This window comes from Schistocerca gregaria, chromosome 5 (assembly GCF_023897955.1).
Source record: "Schistocerca gregaria isolate iqSchGreg1 chromosome 5, iqSchGreg1.2, whole genome shotgun sequence".
Classification (NCBI taxonomy): Eukaryota; Metazoa; Arthropoda; class Insecta; order Orthoptera; family Acrididae; genus Schistocerca; species Schistocerca gregaria.
The window spans coordinates 51,229,452-51,247,193 of NC_064924.1; the positions used below are offsets into that span (position 1 = coordinate 51,229,452).

General features: G+C 44.8%; 1 protein-coding gene across 1 annotated transcript in view; it reads left to right on the forward strand.

Moving 5' to 3' along the window:
- Window positions 1-17,742, forward strand: part of LOC126273159 (DNA-dependent metalloprotease dvc-1-like) — a 76,167-nt gene that overhangs the window by 16,731 nt on the left and 41,694 nt on the right. Inside the window, exon 2 of the mRNA XM_049976625.1 lies at window positions 17,352-17,578. Within this exon, the coding sequence (XP_049832582.1) occupies window positions 17,415-17,578 (164 nt within the window). The 5' untranslated portion in view covers window positions 17,352-17,414. The remainder of the gene's footprint in view (window positions 1-17,351; window positions 17,579-17,742) is intronic.

Consider the following 17,742-nt stretch of genomic DNA (forward strand, 5'->3'; position numbering starts at 1 on the left):
TGTGTGAAAGTGGTGTCTCGCGTGAGGGCTGTTGCATGATCCTAGGGTTAGACTTTGTGTCTGAATCATGCATAATTGACCTTTGACGACGTATAGCTGAGCTTACAAGTAAATTTAACCAAGAAACACTCTTCGATTTTGATCGGCTTTGAATGTGTTGTAGTACAGAGCAAAACTTATAATATATGCCCATACGGCTGTTAAAGAGGTAGGACAGCTCCTTGAAAAATACTGAATTTATATTTCTGAATGAATAACATTGAAATGGTAACCGATATAAAAAAACTTCAAATAAAAGTTCTATGGTTTTTAATGCGCCTTAAAACAGTGCACCTATGTATGTCGAAAATCGTTTTTTAGAAATCCCCTCCCATTCAACGTCTTTTTGACTTGAAAAATTCTGCATTTTCTCATTATGGTATTGATTTACAATTAAATTACAAAAACAATGTACAAACAATTCCAAATGTAACATAATTAATCTTAAAAGGTTACTACTTGAAAAAATACACAAAATTTAAAAAGAAAACGCAAATACAACACAAGATATTATGCATTTCACAAAATCACAAGAAAAAGTATATGTAGAACAATATATGCAGAATATAGATTTAGAATATATTTATCTGGGAAAGATTACATAAATAACCCAGCATGACATCGGCATTGAATCAGACACATATGGGGCGCTCGTACAGTGATATTGAGATATTTCTAGTGTATTACTGACAAATGTGCCTTTGGAATAGCACTTGATCATATATAATTGAACTTGGTGTTAATGATCCTATACGTTTTGCTCATAGTAAAATGTCGAAATGAAAGACAAAACAGTGTGGGGAGAGGATTTCGAAAAAACCGACTTTTTCGACAAATATGGGTTCGCTGACGGAAAGGACATTAAAAACGATAACACTTTTACTTGATTTCATAAAAATATCTGTTACCGATTCAACGGTAGTCATTCAGGAATGTTGAACTCAGTTTTTTCAAGAGTGTGTATCACCGCCTTAACAGGCGAATGGGAATTTATAAAAAATGTAATTTGCTCTGCTCTACAACATATTCCAAATTGATCATAATCGAAGTATATGCTTTGGGTAGGTTTACTTGTTAGTGGGGAAGTATTCCAGCTGCGGAAAGTCGTCATCAATGTTGATCTGTCAGAAGCAGCATCTGTTGTGAAAGGCTGTCTAATTAAACCGTGAACAATGACGTTAACGATTGATTCGCTTGACTGTGTGTCGGTTGGCACCAGAAAGACGCTGTGAGTGAATGAGGAGCCTGACTTTCCAGTAGGTGTGTTGTGTAAACTGGAACCACCGGAACACAGTGATACAGTAGATGCAGCATTTTGTTTAGTAAAATGAAGTATCGTACCGGCACAGGAGAAGTAGGGAGTTGAGGTAGCACCTTCAGTGTCGATAATTTAGGTGACAGGGAGATTAAGTCGTAGCTGTAGTGGGATGAAAATGGTATATGCCGACATAATTGCAACAGGGGCTGCCAACGTCCTCGTCTGTCTGCAAGTGTACCGTGTATCAGGAGATTTGAGTGATCAGATATTCACTCTTTATTCGTAAGAGGTACATACAGGGATAGGCCGAATAATTTGAACAGTGGTAGTAATGGGAAGGTTGTGTATGACGGTCAACAACGCAAGTAAGGCACATGTCGCGCTGGACTGTGCGCCATCAGTACGGACTACACATCAATGCAGGAGTAGTGCACATTTCGTATTCGCGTTCAGAGGCCCAGTTCGACGTGCAATGAAAGACCTAACAGTTCCAAAGAGGGTAGATTGTGGGTGTGGAGTCACCGCCAGACACCACAGTTGCTAGGTCGTAGCCTTTAAATCGGCCGCGTTCCGTTAATATACGTCGGACCCGCGTGTCGCCACTATCAGTGATTGCAGAACGAGCGCCGCTGCACGGCAGGTCTAGAGACACTCCCTAGCTCTCATTTGCAGAGACGACAGTTTAGCACAGCCTTCAGCTACGTCATTTGCTACGACCTAGCAAGGCGCCATATTATTAAAGAATGTATTCTGAACAAATAAAATTGTGACTCATGTACCGTCAAGAGCGACGTTCATCATTAATGGATTAAAGTTAAGTATCAAACTAATTACGACCGCTTTCTGAATTCTAATTCCTTGTCATGTTCCAGACCTCACGTCAGTATAGTCCTTCCCTCCTCACGCCAGCCTGCGTGAGCTAACACGCGTGCATTCCGGCCTCCACTAGTAACATGGTGTTGGCTCTTCTGCCAATACAACACTGGGGGCCCGATTAGATGGAGCATCAGTAACCAAGACATCCAGCTTATTCAATGTTTCAAGAGCAGCTATTTGAACAGTCATGACAGCCTACACAAAACATGAAAGGACATCATGTAAACGTAATACTGGGCGCAAATCAATACTAAATGACTGAGATCGTCGTACTAGCTAACACGAACTGTGTCAAAACTACGGCAGCGAAAATGACTGCAGAGCTCAATAGCCATCTTAGAGACCCCGTATCTATCGACATTGTCCGCCGAGAACTCCGTAAAGCGAATATTCATGGATGAGCTGCTATACCGAAACCATTAGCGACGACAACCAACGCAAAGAAACGTAAAACATGGTGCCAGGAGCATAAATCCTGGACGGTTGATAAGTGGAAATACAACATATGGTCCGACGAGTCAATGTTTTCGTTATTTCCAACATTGGGCCGGGTTAACGTCTGTAGAATGCCAAAAGAAGCCTACAAGGTGCTTGATTCCAATGGTTAACCACGGAGGTGGAAGTGTGATGGTGTGGGCAGCCATATCATGGTATTCTGCTGGTCCCATCATTACTCTCACAACCATCGATAACATGAACGTTTTAGGTGATCAGCTGCACACCATGATTCAAATGTTGTTCCCCAGGAATGATGCGTATTTCAGGACGGTAATGCATCTATCCGCACAGCCAGGACAGTACAATCGTGGTATGAGGAGCATGCAACTGAACTGCAGTGTCTTTCCTGGCGAGCACAGTTCCAGGACTGGAACATTATCGAACTCTTGTGGGTTCCGCTTGCCTCGTCACTACAGGAGTTAGAAGAGGTTCTGATCGAAGAGTGGCATAACATTCCACTGAAGACTATACAATCATGCCAGTATTCCAAGAAGAACTGCAGCTGTATTACGGGCATATGGGGGTCGAACCCCTTATTTATAAACCATTCCCAAGTAAAGACAGGCGTTCGCATTATTTTGCCAATCCCCTGTATGTAGACATTGGATCTTTTTCATAAGTTTGTCAACTGAGTCTCGTCTACAGCCCCCTTATAAACCTGTAATAGGAGTTGTGAAACACCCTGTGCAGAAGGAAACTCCTAAAAAAGAGTAAGATACAGTGTGCTAGAAAAACCTAAAAGGAATTAAAACGCAGTTAGGTGGATGACCAAGGCTGGTGGCAGAAGAAATATGATGGGCATTCGGGCTCAGCACATGGTGGGAGAAGTCCCTTGTCCCAGTCATGCGACACAAATGTTTGTTTAAAATGAAGTAATACCCGAGAAAACAAAAACTCATAGAGGAAACAAAGAACCAGCGGAGCTGTCCTAGAAGCAAAGTACCCAGGAGCAGACTTTAGTAAATAAGGGAAGGCTGCAGGTTGGATGGAATGTAGGAACGGTCTATATAAAGTCAACGAACATGGAGTCAGTACTGTAAAACATTTAGCCACAAAAGCGGATCACACAATTCAGGCATCATAAATATTCATGATCACCCACCACAGTAATATAGTTAAGTATCTCCAGAGACCCACAGAAATCTGTAAAACGAATTTGGAAACACCTTGTACATTTAAACATGTAGCAGTATAGTTGTTGTAAACTGTTACCAAAAAATAGTTCGGATTTAGTGTCACGTAATCCACTGTAGGCAAATGCAGGAAATCAAGTTTGTGGTACGTCAAAAAGCGTGGTCACAGGTCGATTCTTCTTTTTCCTCCTCCATCCTTTACTCCAAGTAGCAGAGTGGGCTGTCTGAGATGCGACACATCAGTCGCAGTTCTGTTCAACCAAATGTTCCAGAAGGCTGGGAATATTTGGAAAGGGGCTTCCTGCTATGGCGTTCACCTGTTAACCAACGGAAACCTTCATTGGTACCGCGGAATAGGAATATCGAGAGGCGTCAGCTTGAGACTAGGTTCCCTCCGCCCAGTTTTAATTCATTCCTTATTGCCGATCCCCTAATTTGGGAACTAAGTAAATCGTGCTTGTGACATTAAACTTCCTTGCGGGGGTTCATGAGTGTTAAGTGATCCATTTGCAGTTTCACTTTCTCTCCTCCTTTGGTTGAATTTAGGTAAAGTGTGTACAGTGCACGCTTTTAGTAACGTTAATGAATGATAGTGAACATTTATCATTTATTGCTAAATTATAAACCTGTTACCTGATGTTTTAAAACAGGTCGTACATCTTACAAGTTTCTTTTTTCATCTTTTTACAGTTTCCTTTTCTTTTGTTTTATCTACAACATTTGCAAAGGATGACAGTTTTTAAAATAAAAATAATTTAAGGTTGAAATATAAATACATTTTGTTGTTTTTAAGAAGAATATAAAAAGATGACAGGATAGAGGAGAGGTTTGTTAGTACCTTCACTGAATGTGACTGACGGTGAATACCTCGGAATGGTTTCTTCAAGCCGTTGACTTCCATTCACACACACACACACGCACACACACACAGAAACACATGCGCACACGCGCCCTCACACACACACACACACACACACACACACACACACACACACACACACACACACACACACAAATGGTTATTAGTAGAGAAATAGTATAATATTCATTACTAATCCTACGTATTAACTTCAGGTGCCCATCCGTGTACAGCATCTGGTGATTTCTTGGCTAGACCGCCAGCACCTTATGCTCATTTACTGTCACAACTCGGCTTCCTCCCCCTGTTCCCCTTCGTTATCACTGTTTTCGCTGTTCACCCTCTGGAGATTGTTGTTACGTTGCACATAGGCACGTCTGTTATGTCGTGTCCTCATGTACTCTTCATGTGTTGTTTTTGGAATACTGTTTGTCAGTACGTTTAATTGTGCCCATTGTTCTCGTCTCTTATTGCTGCGTATATATCTATGCCTGTATCTGTGTAGTGTAGGTGTAGTGTATGACTTTTGTTAGCGTATAGCCCGCAGAAAAAGACAGTGTGTTCTGGGGAACCTTCTTCCCCGTATGTGCATGTAGGTGTCTGCCTCAGACTCATGTGGTTCAAGTGAGTGAGATAAGGCCCGCGTCCGGTTAAGAAATGTACCATACCGCGGCTGGGATCGATATGTTTCATTCTCAACCGCTCTCTTATGTCAGGGAGGAAGTCGTGCAGTCTACGTCCCTTATTATTTACATCCCAATCAGCCGGCTGCGGTGGCCGAGCGGTTCTAGGCACTTCATTCCGGAACCGCGTGACTGCTACGGTCGCAGGTTCGAATCCTGCCTCGGGCATGGATGTGTGTGATGTCCTTAGGTTAGTTAGGTTTAAGTAGTTCTAAGTTCTAGGAGACTGATGACCTCAGATGTTAAGTCCCATAGTGCTCAGAGCCATTTGAACAATTTGAAATTACATCCCACTCACCTTGCCATGTATCCAGACGCCAACTTTTAAGGTGATGTTTCGTCTCTATCGACACACCGGTTATTGTGTGTACCTTATCTAGTCTGCCCACCTTTAACCAGTACCTTGCAGCTTTGTATTTGATCGTGATATCTACGGGGCATATTCCGAGCGCCACACACAGTGCATCCGCTGAAGGCTCCAGATAGCCTAAGTAGGACACTTCTCTGCCCTCGTCTGATCTGTACTATTTTGAATTTAGCCTCACCAGTTTGTGTAGTATTTTTCTGCTTTGTCTGTTGTTCGCCTTATGTGTTCGTGGAAATTCAATTTTTCATCTATGTGTACCCCAAGATAGCGCGTAACGTGTGCTCGTTTGATGATTGTGTCCCCAATTTTAACCGTAGGGTTCTTTTGAGGTGATCCTTTCAGTAATGTGTATGTTGCTTTATTTTCGGCTATCCTGAGTTTGTTGTTGCCACCATTGTGTAACTGTTTTTAGTATCCCACTGGCTTCCTCTTCTAACTGGGCTCTGTTGTTTGCAGTGACTACAACTAATAGGTCATGTGCGTAGGCGACAATTCCGTCTGGGTCCCCATCCAGAAGTTGAAGGAGGAGTTCGATTGTTATGTACCCGCAGATGGGAGCAGCAGATCGACCCTTGAGGAGTGTCTTTGGTAATTCCTTTAATTACTTTCCGGCTGTCCATCTGCCATTCGACTCTTTACAGTAGTCTAGGAAACTGTTGAACAGTGGCTGCGGTACCTCAAGATGTTTTAACCTTTGAAACAGTGCGGGCCACCAGAGGTTATCGAATGCTCCGGCAATGTCAATCACTATTGCCATGGCGCATTTCTGTTTTGTAATATTAACTATGTGTAGGGCCTGGTTGTTGGCGTCATCTATTGATCTGCCATTATGAGGCCGAATTGGTGTTGGCTCATACCCCTGAGAGTTCTGTGTGTTTGCAGGCGCTTACACAGTAGCTTCTACTGAATCTTTGCTGGGGTGTTTATTAGGCATATTGGCCTGTAAATCTTTGGATCTGAAGGATCTAGTGAGCAACGGAGAAACCTGGTAGGGAGAAGTGGTCCTGTTTACCTGTAGGCCGCCTCGAAGTAGAGGTTTCTGGCCTACGAGGGATCACTGACCGTGGGTCGATAACTATGATAAGGGCGGTGCGTTAGCAGGCTCTGGTGGTGATGCTATGAGCTGGATATCCAGTCCGTGCACGGCAACTGCCTGCAGAAACGGCCTCTCTCCAGAAACATAGCGAGCAACTGATTGAGTTTTAACTGGCAAAATACACTGCTGGCCATTAAAATTGCTACACCAAGATGAACTGCAGATGATAAACGGGTATTCATTGGACAAATATATTATACTAGAACAGATATGTGATTACATTTTCACACAATTTGGGGGCATAGATACTGAGAAATCAATACCCAGAACAATCATCTCTGGCCGTAATAACGGCCTTGATACGTCTGGGCATTGAGTCAGACCTTGAATGGCCTGTACAGGTACAGCTGCCCATGCAGCTTCAACACGATACCACAGTTCATCAAGAGTAGTGACTTGCGTATTGTGACGAGCCAGTTGCTCGGCCACCATTGACCAGACGTTTTCAGTTGGTGAGAGATCTGAAGAATGTGCTGGCCAGGGCAGCAGTCGAACATTTTCTGTATCCAGAAAGGCCTGTACAGGACCTGCAACATACGGTCGTGCATTATCCTGCTGAAATGTAGGGTTTCACAGGGATCGAATGAAGGGTGGAGCCACAGGTCGTAACAGATCTGAAATGTAACGTATACTGTTAAAAGTGTCGTCAGTGCGAACAAGATGTGACCGAGACGTGTAACCAATGGCACCCCATACCATCACGCCGTGTGATATGCCGGTATGGCGATGACAAATACACGCTTCCAATGTGCGATCAAAGCGATGTCGCCAAACACGGATGCGACCATATTGATGCTGTAAACAGAATCTGGATTCAGCCGAAAAAATGACGTTTTGCCATTCGTGCACTCAGGTTCGTCGTTGAGTACACCATCGCGGGCGGTCCTGTTTGTGATGCAGCGTCAAGGGTAACCGCAGCCGTGGTCTCCGAGCTGATAGTCGGTGCTGCTGCAAACGTCGTCGAACTATTCGTGCAGATGGTAGTTGTCTTGCAAACGTACCCATGCGTTGACTCAGGGATCGAGACGTGTCTGCACGATCCGTTACAGCCACGCGGACAAGATGCCTGTCATCTCGACTGCTAGTGGTACGAAGCCGTTGGGATCCAGCACGGCGTTCCGTATTACCCTCCTGAACCCACAGATTACATATTCTGCTAGCAGTGATTGGATCTCGACCAACGCGAGCAGCAATGTCGCGATACGTGGTGGTGGTTAGTGTTTAACGTCCCGTCGACAACGAGGTCATTAGAGACGGAGCGGAAGCTCGGGTTAGGGAAGGATGGGGAAGGAAATCGGCCGTGCCCTTTCAAAGGGACCATCCCGGCATTTGCCTGAAACGATTTAGGGAAATGTCGCGATACGATAAACCGCAATCACGATAGGCTGCAATCCGACCTTGACGAAAGTCGGAAACGTGGTGGTACGCATTTCTCCTCCTTACAAGAGGCATTACAACAACGTATCACCAGGCAACGCCGGTTAACTGCTGTTTGTGTACGAGAAATCGGTTGGAAACTTTCCTCATGTCAGCACGTTGTAGGTGTCGCCACCGGCGCCAACGTTGTGCGAATGCTCTGAAAAGCTAATCATTTCCATATCACAGCATCTTCTTCCTGTCGGTTAAATTTCGCGTCTGTAGCACGTCATCTTCGTGTTGTAGCAATTTTAATGGCCAGCATTGTAACATATTCAGTGAACGCACTGTGGTTATAGAAAACTTGAAGACAGCTTTTTTTGCCAGAAGGACGCATTCCTGATCGTCTGACTGAAAACGATACAAGATAACTTCTTTCCATGTTGCACGGAAGCCATCACGAGCAATATATTGTTTTCTGTTTTGTGGGGGCGGAAGGGAAACAGCCTTGTTCTGAACCGGGAAGAAATTTTGGGCGGGAATTTCCGTATTCGTGAACGCAGTGTATTGGCTCATTCAAAAGGTTACTGTATCCAGAGGAAACGATTTCGTTATTAAACTTTCCATTGGACGGAAGCGGGAAAGTGAGCACTCAGACTGGCGGATGGAGATGTACGAAATTATAAACACAACTCTGAAGATGAGGAGTCTCGAGGGCTGCACAGCAGGCACTTGTGGAGTGAGAATGCTGAGAGCGTTGGCTTTCAGTACACACGTTTTGTACTCGATATGGATCCTGCCTCACGACGATAATCTGCAGACAAAAGCCGTCGGAGACGATGTATATCTGGCCGTCCTGCGACTGATGCTTGTGGCTTATCTGGCTGTGGTCACACACGTCATGCAGTTGCAGTTTCCTGCACACCACAGTAACATGTGCCTGCAGTAGGGGGTTTTGAGACTTTGATGAAGTTCAGGCGCAATTGGAACATTCCATATACACTGATGGAAAACAAAAATCGCAACACGGAGGAGGAGTTGTGCCACATAAACGGACAAGCGTGTTTCTTTATTTGAAAGATGTCTGTTGAAATTCGCAACGATGTTATAAGAGTGGCGCTTGTAGTGTTACTATGAGGATGAAAATCAGATTTGTTTTAAATACAGGCTGTAACGGTCGTGGACATTAATTACCTTCTAAATTCGACGTGGCGAGTTGATGCCTTTAAGGCCACAGAGACACCATAATCAACACCTCACTGGCATTGAACGAGGTCGTGTAATAGGGTTATGAGAAGCTGAAGGTTTCTACTGCGATACTGCAGAGAGGCCTGGCAGGAATGTAGCCACTGTTCATGACTGCTGACAGCGGTGGTCACGAGAATGTATGGTCGCAAAATGTGTGAGCTCTGGACGGCCATGTGGCACTACCAGGAGGGAAGACCATCGTCTTAAGCCTAATGTTATGGCACGTCGTACTGCATCTGCAGCAGCTGGCACCACAGTGACACAACGAAGTGTTATGAATCGGTTACTTCGAGGACGGCTCCGAGCTAAATATCCTGTAGCGAGCATTCCACTGACCCAAAGCTATGTGCGACTAAAGTGGTGTCAAGCGATATCTGATTGGAGGGCGGGGTGGAGGTCTGTTGCGTTTTCTGATGAAAAACTGGTTCTGCCTCAGAGCCTGTGATTGCTAAGTGATGGTCAGCTGCAGGCCAGTTGGGAGACTGCAGCCAACCTATCCACGTGCTCGACATGCTGCAACTACGCCTGGAGTTACGGTCTAGGATGTGATTTCGTGTGACAGCAGGAACACTCTCGTCATTACCCCACACACCCTGACTGCAAATTTATACTTCAGTTGGGTGATTCGACCTGTTATGGCGCCATTCATGAACAACGTTTCTGAGGGTGTCTTCCAACAGTTTGAAGTTCGCACACATGTCGCTGTTGTAAAACCACGTGCTCTAAACGGTGTCGACTTGTTGCCTTGGGATGCTCGAACACAAGATCTTTCTCCGCTCGAGTACATATGGGACATCATCGTAAGACAACTCCAGCATCATTGACAACCAGCATTAACCATACCTGTACTGACCCATAAAGAGCAACAGGAATGCATCCCTATTCCACAAACTGACATCCAGCACATGTACAGTACAGTACAGAATATGCACATTTGAATGCTTGCATTCAATGTTCTGGCGGTTACACCAGTTATTAATGTAGCAGCATTTCAAATTTGCTATGGCTTACCTTGCAGTTACATTAACCGGTGATCTTGCAATGTTAATAATTTCAATATGTTATCTAGACAAATGTATTCCCAAATTTTCATTATTCCACTTTTTTTGCTGTTGCTGTTGTGTTGTTGTTGTTGTGGTCTTCAGTCCAGAGACTGGGTTGATGCATCTCTCCATGCTACTCTATCCTGTGCAAGCTTCTTCATCTCCCAGTACCTACTGCAACCCACATCCTTCTGAATCTGCTTAGTGTATTCATCTCTTGGTCTCCGTCTACGATTTTTATTCTCAACGCTGCTCACAAATACTAAATTCGTGATCCCTTGTTGCCTCAGAACCAACCAACCAATCCCTTCTTCTAGTCAAACTGTACCACAAATTCTATTCAGTACTTCCTCATTAGTTATGTTATCTACCCAACTAATCTTCAACATTCTTCTGTGGCACCGCATTTCGAAAGCGTCTATTCTCTTCTTGTCTAAACTACAGTCCTGGAAATGGAAAAAAGAACACATTGACACCGGTGTGTCAGACCCACCATACTTGCTCCGGACACTGCGAGAGGGCTGTACAAGCAATGATCACACGTACGGCACCGCGGACACACCAGGAACCGCGGTGTTGGCCGTCGAATGGCGCTAGCTGCGCAGCATTTGTGCACCGCCGCCGTCAGTGTCAGCCAGTTTGCCGTGGCATACGGAGCTCCATCGCAGTCTTTAACACTGGTAGCATGCCGCGACAGCGTGGACGTGAACCGTATGTGCAGTTGACGGACTTTGAGCGAGGGCGTATAGTGGGCATGCGGGAGGCCGGGTGGACGTACCGCCGAATTGCTCAACACGTGGGGCGTGAGGTCTCCACAGTACAGCGATGTTGTCGCCAGTGGTCGGCGGAAGGTGCAAGTGCCCGTCGACCTGGGACCGGACCGCAGCGACGCACGGATGCACGCCAAGACCGTAGCATCCTACGCAGTGCCGTAGGGGACCGCACCGCCACTTCCCAGCAAATTAGGGACACTGTTGCTCCTGGGGTATCGGCGAGGACCATTCGCAACCGTCTCCATGAAGCTGGGCTACGGTCCCGCACACCGTTAGGCCGTCTTCCGCTCACGCCCCAACATCGTGCAGCCCGCCTCCAGTGGTGTCGCGACAGGCGTGAATGGAGGGACGAATGGAGACGTGTCGTCTTCAGCGATGAGAATCGCTTCTGCCTTGGTGCCAATGATGGTCGTATTCGTGTTTGGCGCCGTGCAGGTGAGCGCCACAATCAAAACTGCATACGACCGAGGCACACAGGGCCAACACCCGGCATCATGGTGTGGGGAGCGATCTCCTACACTGGCCGTACACCTCTGGTGATCGTCGAGGGGACACTGAATAGTGCACGGTACATCCAAACCGTCATCGAACCCATCGTTCTACCATTCCTAGACCGGCAAGGGAACTTGCTGTTCCAACAGGACAATGCACGTCCGCATGTATCCCGTGCCACCCAACGTGCTCTAGAAGGTGTAATTCAACTACCCTGGCCAGCAAGATCTCCAGATCTGTCCCCCATTGAGCATGTTTGGGGCTGGATGAAGCGTCGTCTCACGCGGTCTGCACGTCCAGCACGAACGCTGGTCCAACTGAGGCGACAGGTGGAAGTGCCATGGCAAGCCGTTCCACAGGACTACATCCAGCATCTCTACGATCGTCTCCATGGGTGAATAGCAGCCTGCATTGCTGCGAAAGGTGGATATACACTGTACTAGTGCCGACATTATGCATGCTCTGTTGTCTGTGTCTATGTGCCTGTGGTTCTGTCAGTGTGACCATGTTATGTATCTGACCCCTGGAATGTGTCAATAAAGTTTCCCCTTCCTGTGACAATGAATTCACGGTGTTCTTATTTCAATTTCCAGGAGTGTATTTATCGTCCATGTTTCAGTTCCATACATCGCTACACTCCATACAAATACTTTCAGAAACGGCTTCCTGACATTTAAATCTATACTTGATGTTAACAAATTTCTCTTTCTCAGAAACACTTTCCTTGTCATTGGGAGTCTACATTTGTATCCTCTCTACTTCGACCATCATTAGTTATCTTGCTCCCCAAATAGCAAAACTCATCTACTACTTTAAGTGTCTCATTTCCTAATCTAATTCCCTCAGCATCACCCAATTTAATTCGACTACATTCCATTATCACCGAGCGAGGTGGCGCAGTGGTTAAACACTGGACTCGCATTCGGGAGGGCGACGGTTCAATCCCGAGTCCGGCCATCCTGATTTAGGTTTTCCGTGATATCCCAAAGTCGCTCCAGGCAAATGGCAGGATGGTTCCTCTGAAAGGGCACGGCCGACTTCCTTCCCCATCCTTCCCTAATCCGATGAGACCGATGACTACGCTGTCTCGTCTCCTTCCCCAAACCAACCAATCAACCATTCCATTATCCTCGTCTTTCTTTTGTTGAGGTTCATCTTATATCCTCCTTTCAAGACACTGTCCATTCCGTTCAACTGGTCTTCCAAGTACTTTGCTGTCTCTGACAGAATTACAATGTCATCGGGAAACCTCAAAGTTTTTATTCCTTCTCCATGGATTTTAATTACTATTCCGAATTTTTGTTTTGTGTCTTTTACTGCTTGCTCACTATACATCTTCAGTAACATCGGGGAGAGACTACAACCCTGTCTCACTCCCTTTCCAACCACTGCTTCCCTTTGATGCCCTGTCCATCTTATAACTGCCATCTGGTGGCTGTACAAATTGTAAATAGCCTTGCGTTCCCTATATTTGACCCCGGTCACCTTCAGAATTTGAAAGAAAGTTTTCCAGTCAACAGTGTTAAAAGTTATCTATAAGTTTACAAATACTAGAAACGTAAATTTGCCTTTCCTTAATCTATCTTCGATAGGTCGTAGGGTAAAAAAATGGTTCAAATGGTTCTGATCACTATGGAACCTAACATCTAAGCTCATTAATCTCTAAGTTCTAGGAGAACTTAGAACTACTTAAACCTAATTAACCTTAGGACATCACACACATTCATACCCGATGCAGTATTCGAAATTGCGACCGTAGCGGTCCACACTGTAGCGCCTAGAACCACTCGGCCACACAGGCCAGCCTCGTGGGGTCAGTATTGCCTCATGTGTTCCAACATTTCTAAGCAATCCAAACTGATCTTCCCCGAGTTCGTCTGTAAAGAATTCGTGTTAGTATTCTGCAGCCGTGACTTATTACACTGATAGTTCGGTAATTTTCACATCTGTAAACACCTGCTTTCTTTGAGACTGGAATTATTATATACTTCTTGAAGTCTGAGGGTATGTCGCCTGCCTGATACGTCTTGCTCACCAGATAGTAGAGTTTTGTCAGGGCTGGCTCTCCCAAGGCCGTCAGTAGTTCTAATAGAATGTTGTCTACTCCCGGGGCCTTGATCGGACTTACGTCTGTCATACTGTTCACGCAGTATCGTATCTCCCATTTCGTCATCATCTACGTCCTCTTCCATTTCCATAATATTGTCCTCAAGAACATCGTATAGACCCTCTATATACTCCTTCCACCTTTCTGCTTTCCCTTCTTTGCTTAGAACTGGGTTTCCATCTGATCTCTTGATATTCATACAATTGGTTCTCTTTTCTCCAAAAGTCTCTTTAAGTTTCATGTAGGCAGTATCTATCTTTCCCCTTTGATACATGCCTCTACATCCTTACATTTGTCCTCTACTCATACCTGCTTAGCCATTTTGCATTTCCTGTCGATCTCATTTTTGAGACGTTTGTATTCCTTTTTGCCTGCTTCATTTACTGCATTTTGATATATTCTCATTTCATCAATTAAATTCAATAGTTCTCCTGTTACGCAAGGATTTCTACTAGCCCTCGTCTTTTTACCTACTTGATTGCTTCCTTCGCTATTTCATCCCTCAAAGCTACCCATTCTTCTTCTACTGTATTTCTTTCCCCCATTCTTGTCAATCGTTCCCTATTGCTCTCCTTGGAGCTCTCTACAAATTCTGGTTCTTTCACTTTATCCAGTTCCCATCTCCTTAAATTCCCACCTTTTTGCGGCTGTCTGTATTGCTGAGGCACGCAGATTCCTTGACTTGCGCCGTAGGGTGGTGGGGTTTCGGGTTCCGCTGAATAGGAGTTCACTACACTCAGCTGGCGGCTACACGGGTAGTGGAGGCTGTGTGGCGTGGACTGGGCGGTTTTTTAGGTTAGAAGGCCTCGGGAAAGTATGGAGTGAGCTGCAATCTCAAAGGGTGCATGGTAAATACAGGACGTGCTTGGATCTAGGAACATTCGGAATTGTAGTTGTAAATTGTTGTAGTTGTGCTGGGAAAGTCCCTGAGCATCAAGCGCTAAAAGAAAGCACAGAAGCTGAAATTGTTATAGGTACAGAAAGCTGGCTAAAGCCTGAAATAAGTTCTGCAGAAATTTTTACGAAGTCGTAGACGGTGTTCGGGAAAGATAGATTAGGCAGAATTGGTGGTGGAGTGTTTGTGTCTGTCAGTAGTGGTTTATCTTGTAGTGAAACAGAAGTAGATACTCCGTGCGAATTGGTATTGGTGGAGGTTATACTTAACAGCCGAACTAAGTTAATAATTGGCTCCTTCTACCGACCCCCAGACTCCGATGATATAGTTGTGGAACAGTTCAGAGAAATTTGAGTCTCGTAACGAATAAATACCCGACTCATACGGTTATAGTTGGTGGGGACTTCAACCTTCCCTCGATATGTTGGCAAAAATACTTGTTCATAACCGGTGGTAGGCAGAAAACATCTTCCGAGATTGTCCTAAATGCTTTCTCCGAAAATTATTTGGAGCAGTTAGTCCACGAACCCACGCGAATTGTAAATGGTTGCGAAAACATACTTGACCTCTTAGCCGCAAACAATCCAGAGCTGATAGAGAGCATCATGACTGATACAGGGATTAGTGATCACAAGGTCGTTGTAGCTAGGCTCAATACCATTTCTTCCAAATCCACCAGAAACTAACGCAAAATAATTTTGTTTAAAAAAGCGGATAAAGTGTCACTAGAATCCTTCCTAAGAGACAATCTCCATTCCTTCCGAACTGACTATGCAAATGTAGACGAGATGTGGCTCAAATTCAAAGATATAGTAGCAACAGCAATTGAGAGATTCATACCTCATAAATTGGTAAGAGATGGAACGGATCCTCCGTGGTACACAAAACAGATCCGAACGCTGTTGCAGAGGCAACGGAAAAAGCATGCGAAGTTCAGAAGAACGCGAAATCCCGAAGATTGGCTAAAATTTACAGACGCGCGAAACTTGGCACGGACTTCAATGCGAGATGCCTTTAATAGGTTCCACAACGAAACATTGTCTCGAAATTTAGTAAAAAATCCGAAGAAATTCTGGTCGTATGTAAAGTGCACAAGCGGCAAGACGCAATCAATGACTTCGCTGCGCTAGCATGAGTTTCTTAGAAGTAGATACCTTAGGGGTTGCGAAGCAACTCAAATCGCTTGATACGGGCAAGTTGGAAAGACCACATAGATAATATTGTGGGGAAGGCGAGCCAAAGATTGCGTTTCATTGGCAGGACACTTATAAGATGCAACAAGTCCACTAAAGAGACGCTTACACTACACTCGTTCGTCCTCTGTTAGAATATTGCTGCGCGGTGTGGTATCCTTACGAGGAGGGATTGACGGAGGACATCGAAAGGGTGCAAAAAATGGCAGCTCGTTTTGTATTATCACGTAATAGGGGAGAGAGTGTGGCAGATATGATACGCGAATTGGGATGGAAGTCATTACAGCAAAGACGTTTTTCGTTGCGGCGAGATCTTTACGAAATTTCAGTCACCAACTTTCTCTTCTGAATGCGAAAATATTTTGTTGAGCCCAACCTACATAGGTAGGAATGATCATCAAAATAAAATACGAGAAATCAGAGCTCGAACTGAAAGGTTTAGGTGTTCGTTTTTCCCGCGCCCTGTTAGGGAGTGGAATGGTAGAGAGATAGTATGATTGTGGTTCGATGAACCCTCTGCCAGTGACTTAAATATGAATTGCAGAGTAGTCATGTAGATGTAGATGTAGATGTAGATGTAGAAGCCTCCCACCAACGGTAAGGTCCATTTTTCATGGGCTGAGCATTATTTGCTATTTTCATTCTTTTTTTCTGTCAGTGTTTGTAAGTATTTGTGTGGCTCACCAGCGACCCACTGATGTGTGGTGCCAGGGACTATGTATAACATAGTGGTCAGAATCCTGTAATTGCTCAAGCAGATAGTCTCAAAAGGTAAATTCTGTGATTGTCATTTCAGCCCAATATGCTTACATCTGTGTTCACTTGCAACCAATACAGTGTTTCCATTCTAATTGTATGTCAAACTATTATATAAATGTTTGTTAGTGGTAGAAACTCAACATTCTGCTGTACTTCATAATATCGAATCATTGTACCTTGTTGTCATGTGAACTTAAATAAGAAATAATATGATTTCACTGGATCTTGAATTCAGTGTTATAACTTAAAATATCTGTCCCACTTCGTGTTAGGCACTTTAAATGCAGGGACCAACACCATAACATTGTACTTGGACCTAGCTTGGTATCATTTAAACAATCTTAATTAAAATTATTATTATTTATGTTGTGTACACTCTCTGTAGATAGATAGGTTCGAGGGAGCTGACTGTCTCATGAAGGTACAAGTGCAGCAGACTCCTTCCATCGTACACAGAGTCGTAGCTCGGTTGGTATCTTGCAACGTTTCTGAGACAATATTATCAATTTACAAACAAACGCCAGCCGGTGTGGCCGAGCGGTTCTAGGCACTTCAGTCTGGAACCGCGCGACCGCTACATATAATGAATTACATTCAGTGCATGAATTGTCTCGAATACCTTGTATATGCGAGATATTGTGACCAGTACGTAACAGTGGGTCTCATTTGATTTCAGTGAGCAGTGGTGAGTCAGCGGGCAGACAGGCCACATCTGGCCAGGAAACGCTCAGCAGCAGACATGTGCTGCCCTAAATGTGGAAGACGTTTGTCACTGGTGGACCCATCCCTGGAGTACACGGACCCTACCCCAGACATCCACGCACTCTTCCTACAGTTTAACGACCGCTTCTTTAAGGGGCGCCTCGGCGCAGTGGTGGTGGAATGGAGTTCCAAAATGACAAAGTAAGTATGGCGAATGGAGACGTCAGAGTCGAATGCTTTATCTTAGAATTCCTCTCGTGACTGTCGTGCACATGCATCTCGAACCAGTGTTGCATGGTTGTCCCACTTTCTGCTGTTTTGGATGCATTTCCCTGTGTACTTCGTCCCTGGCACTGCATAATGTA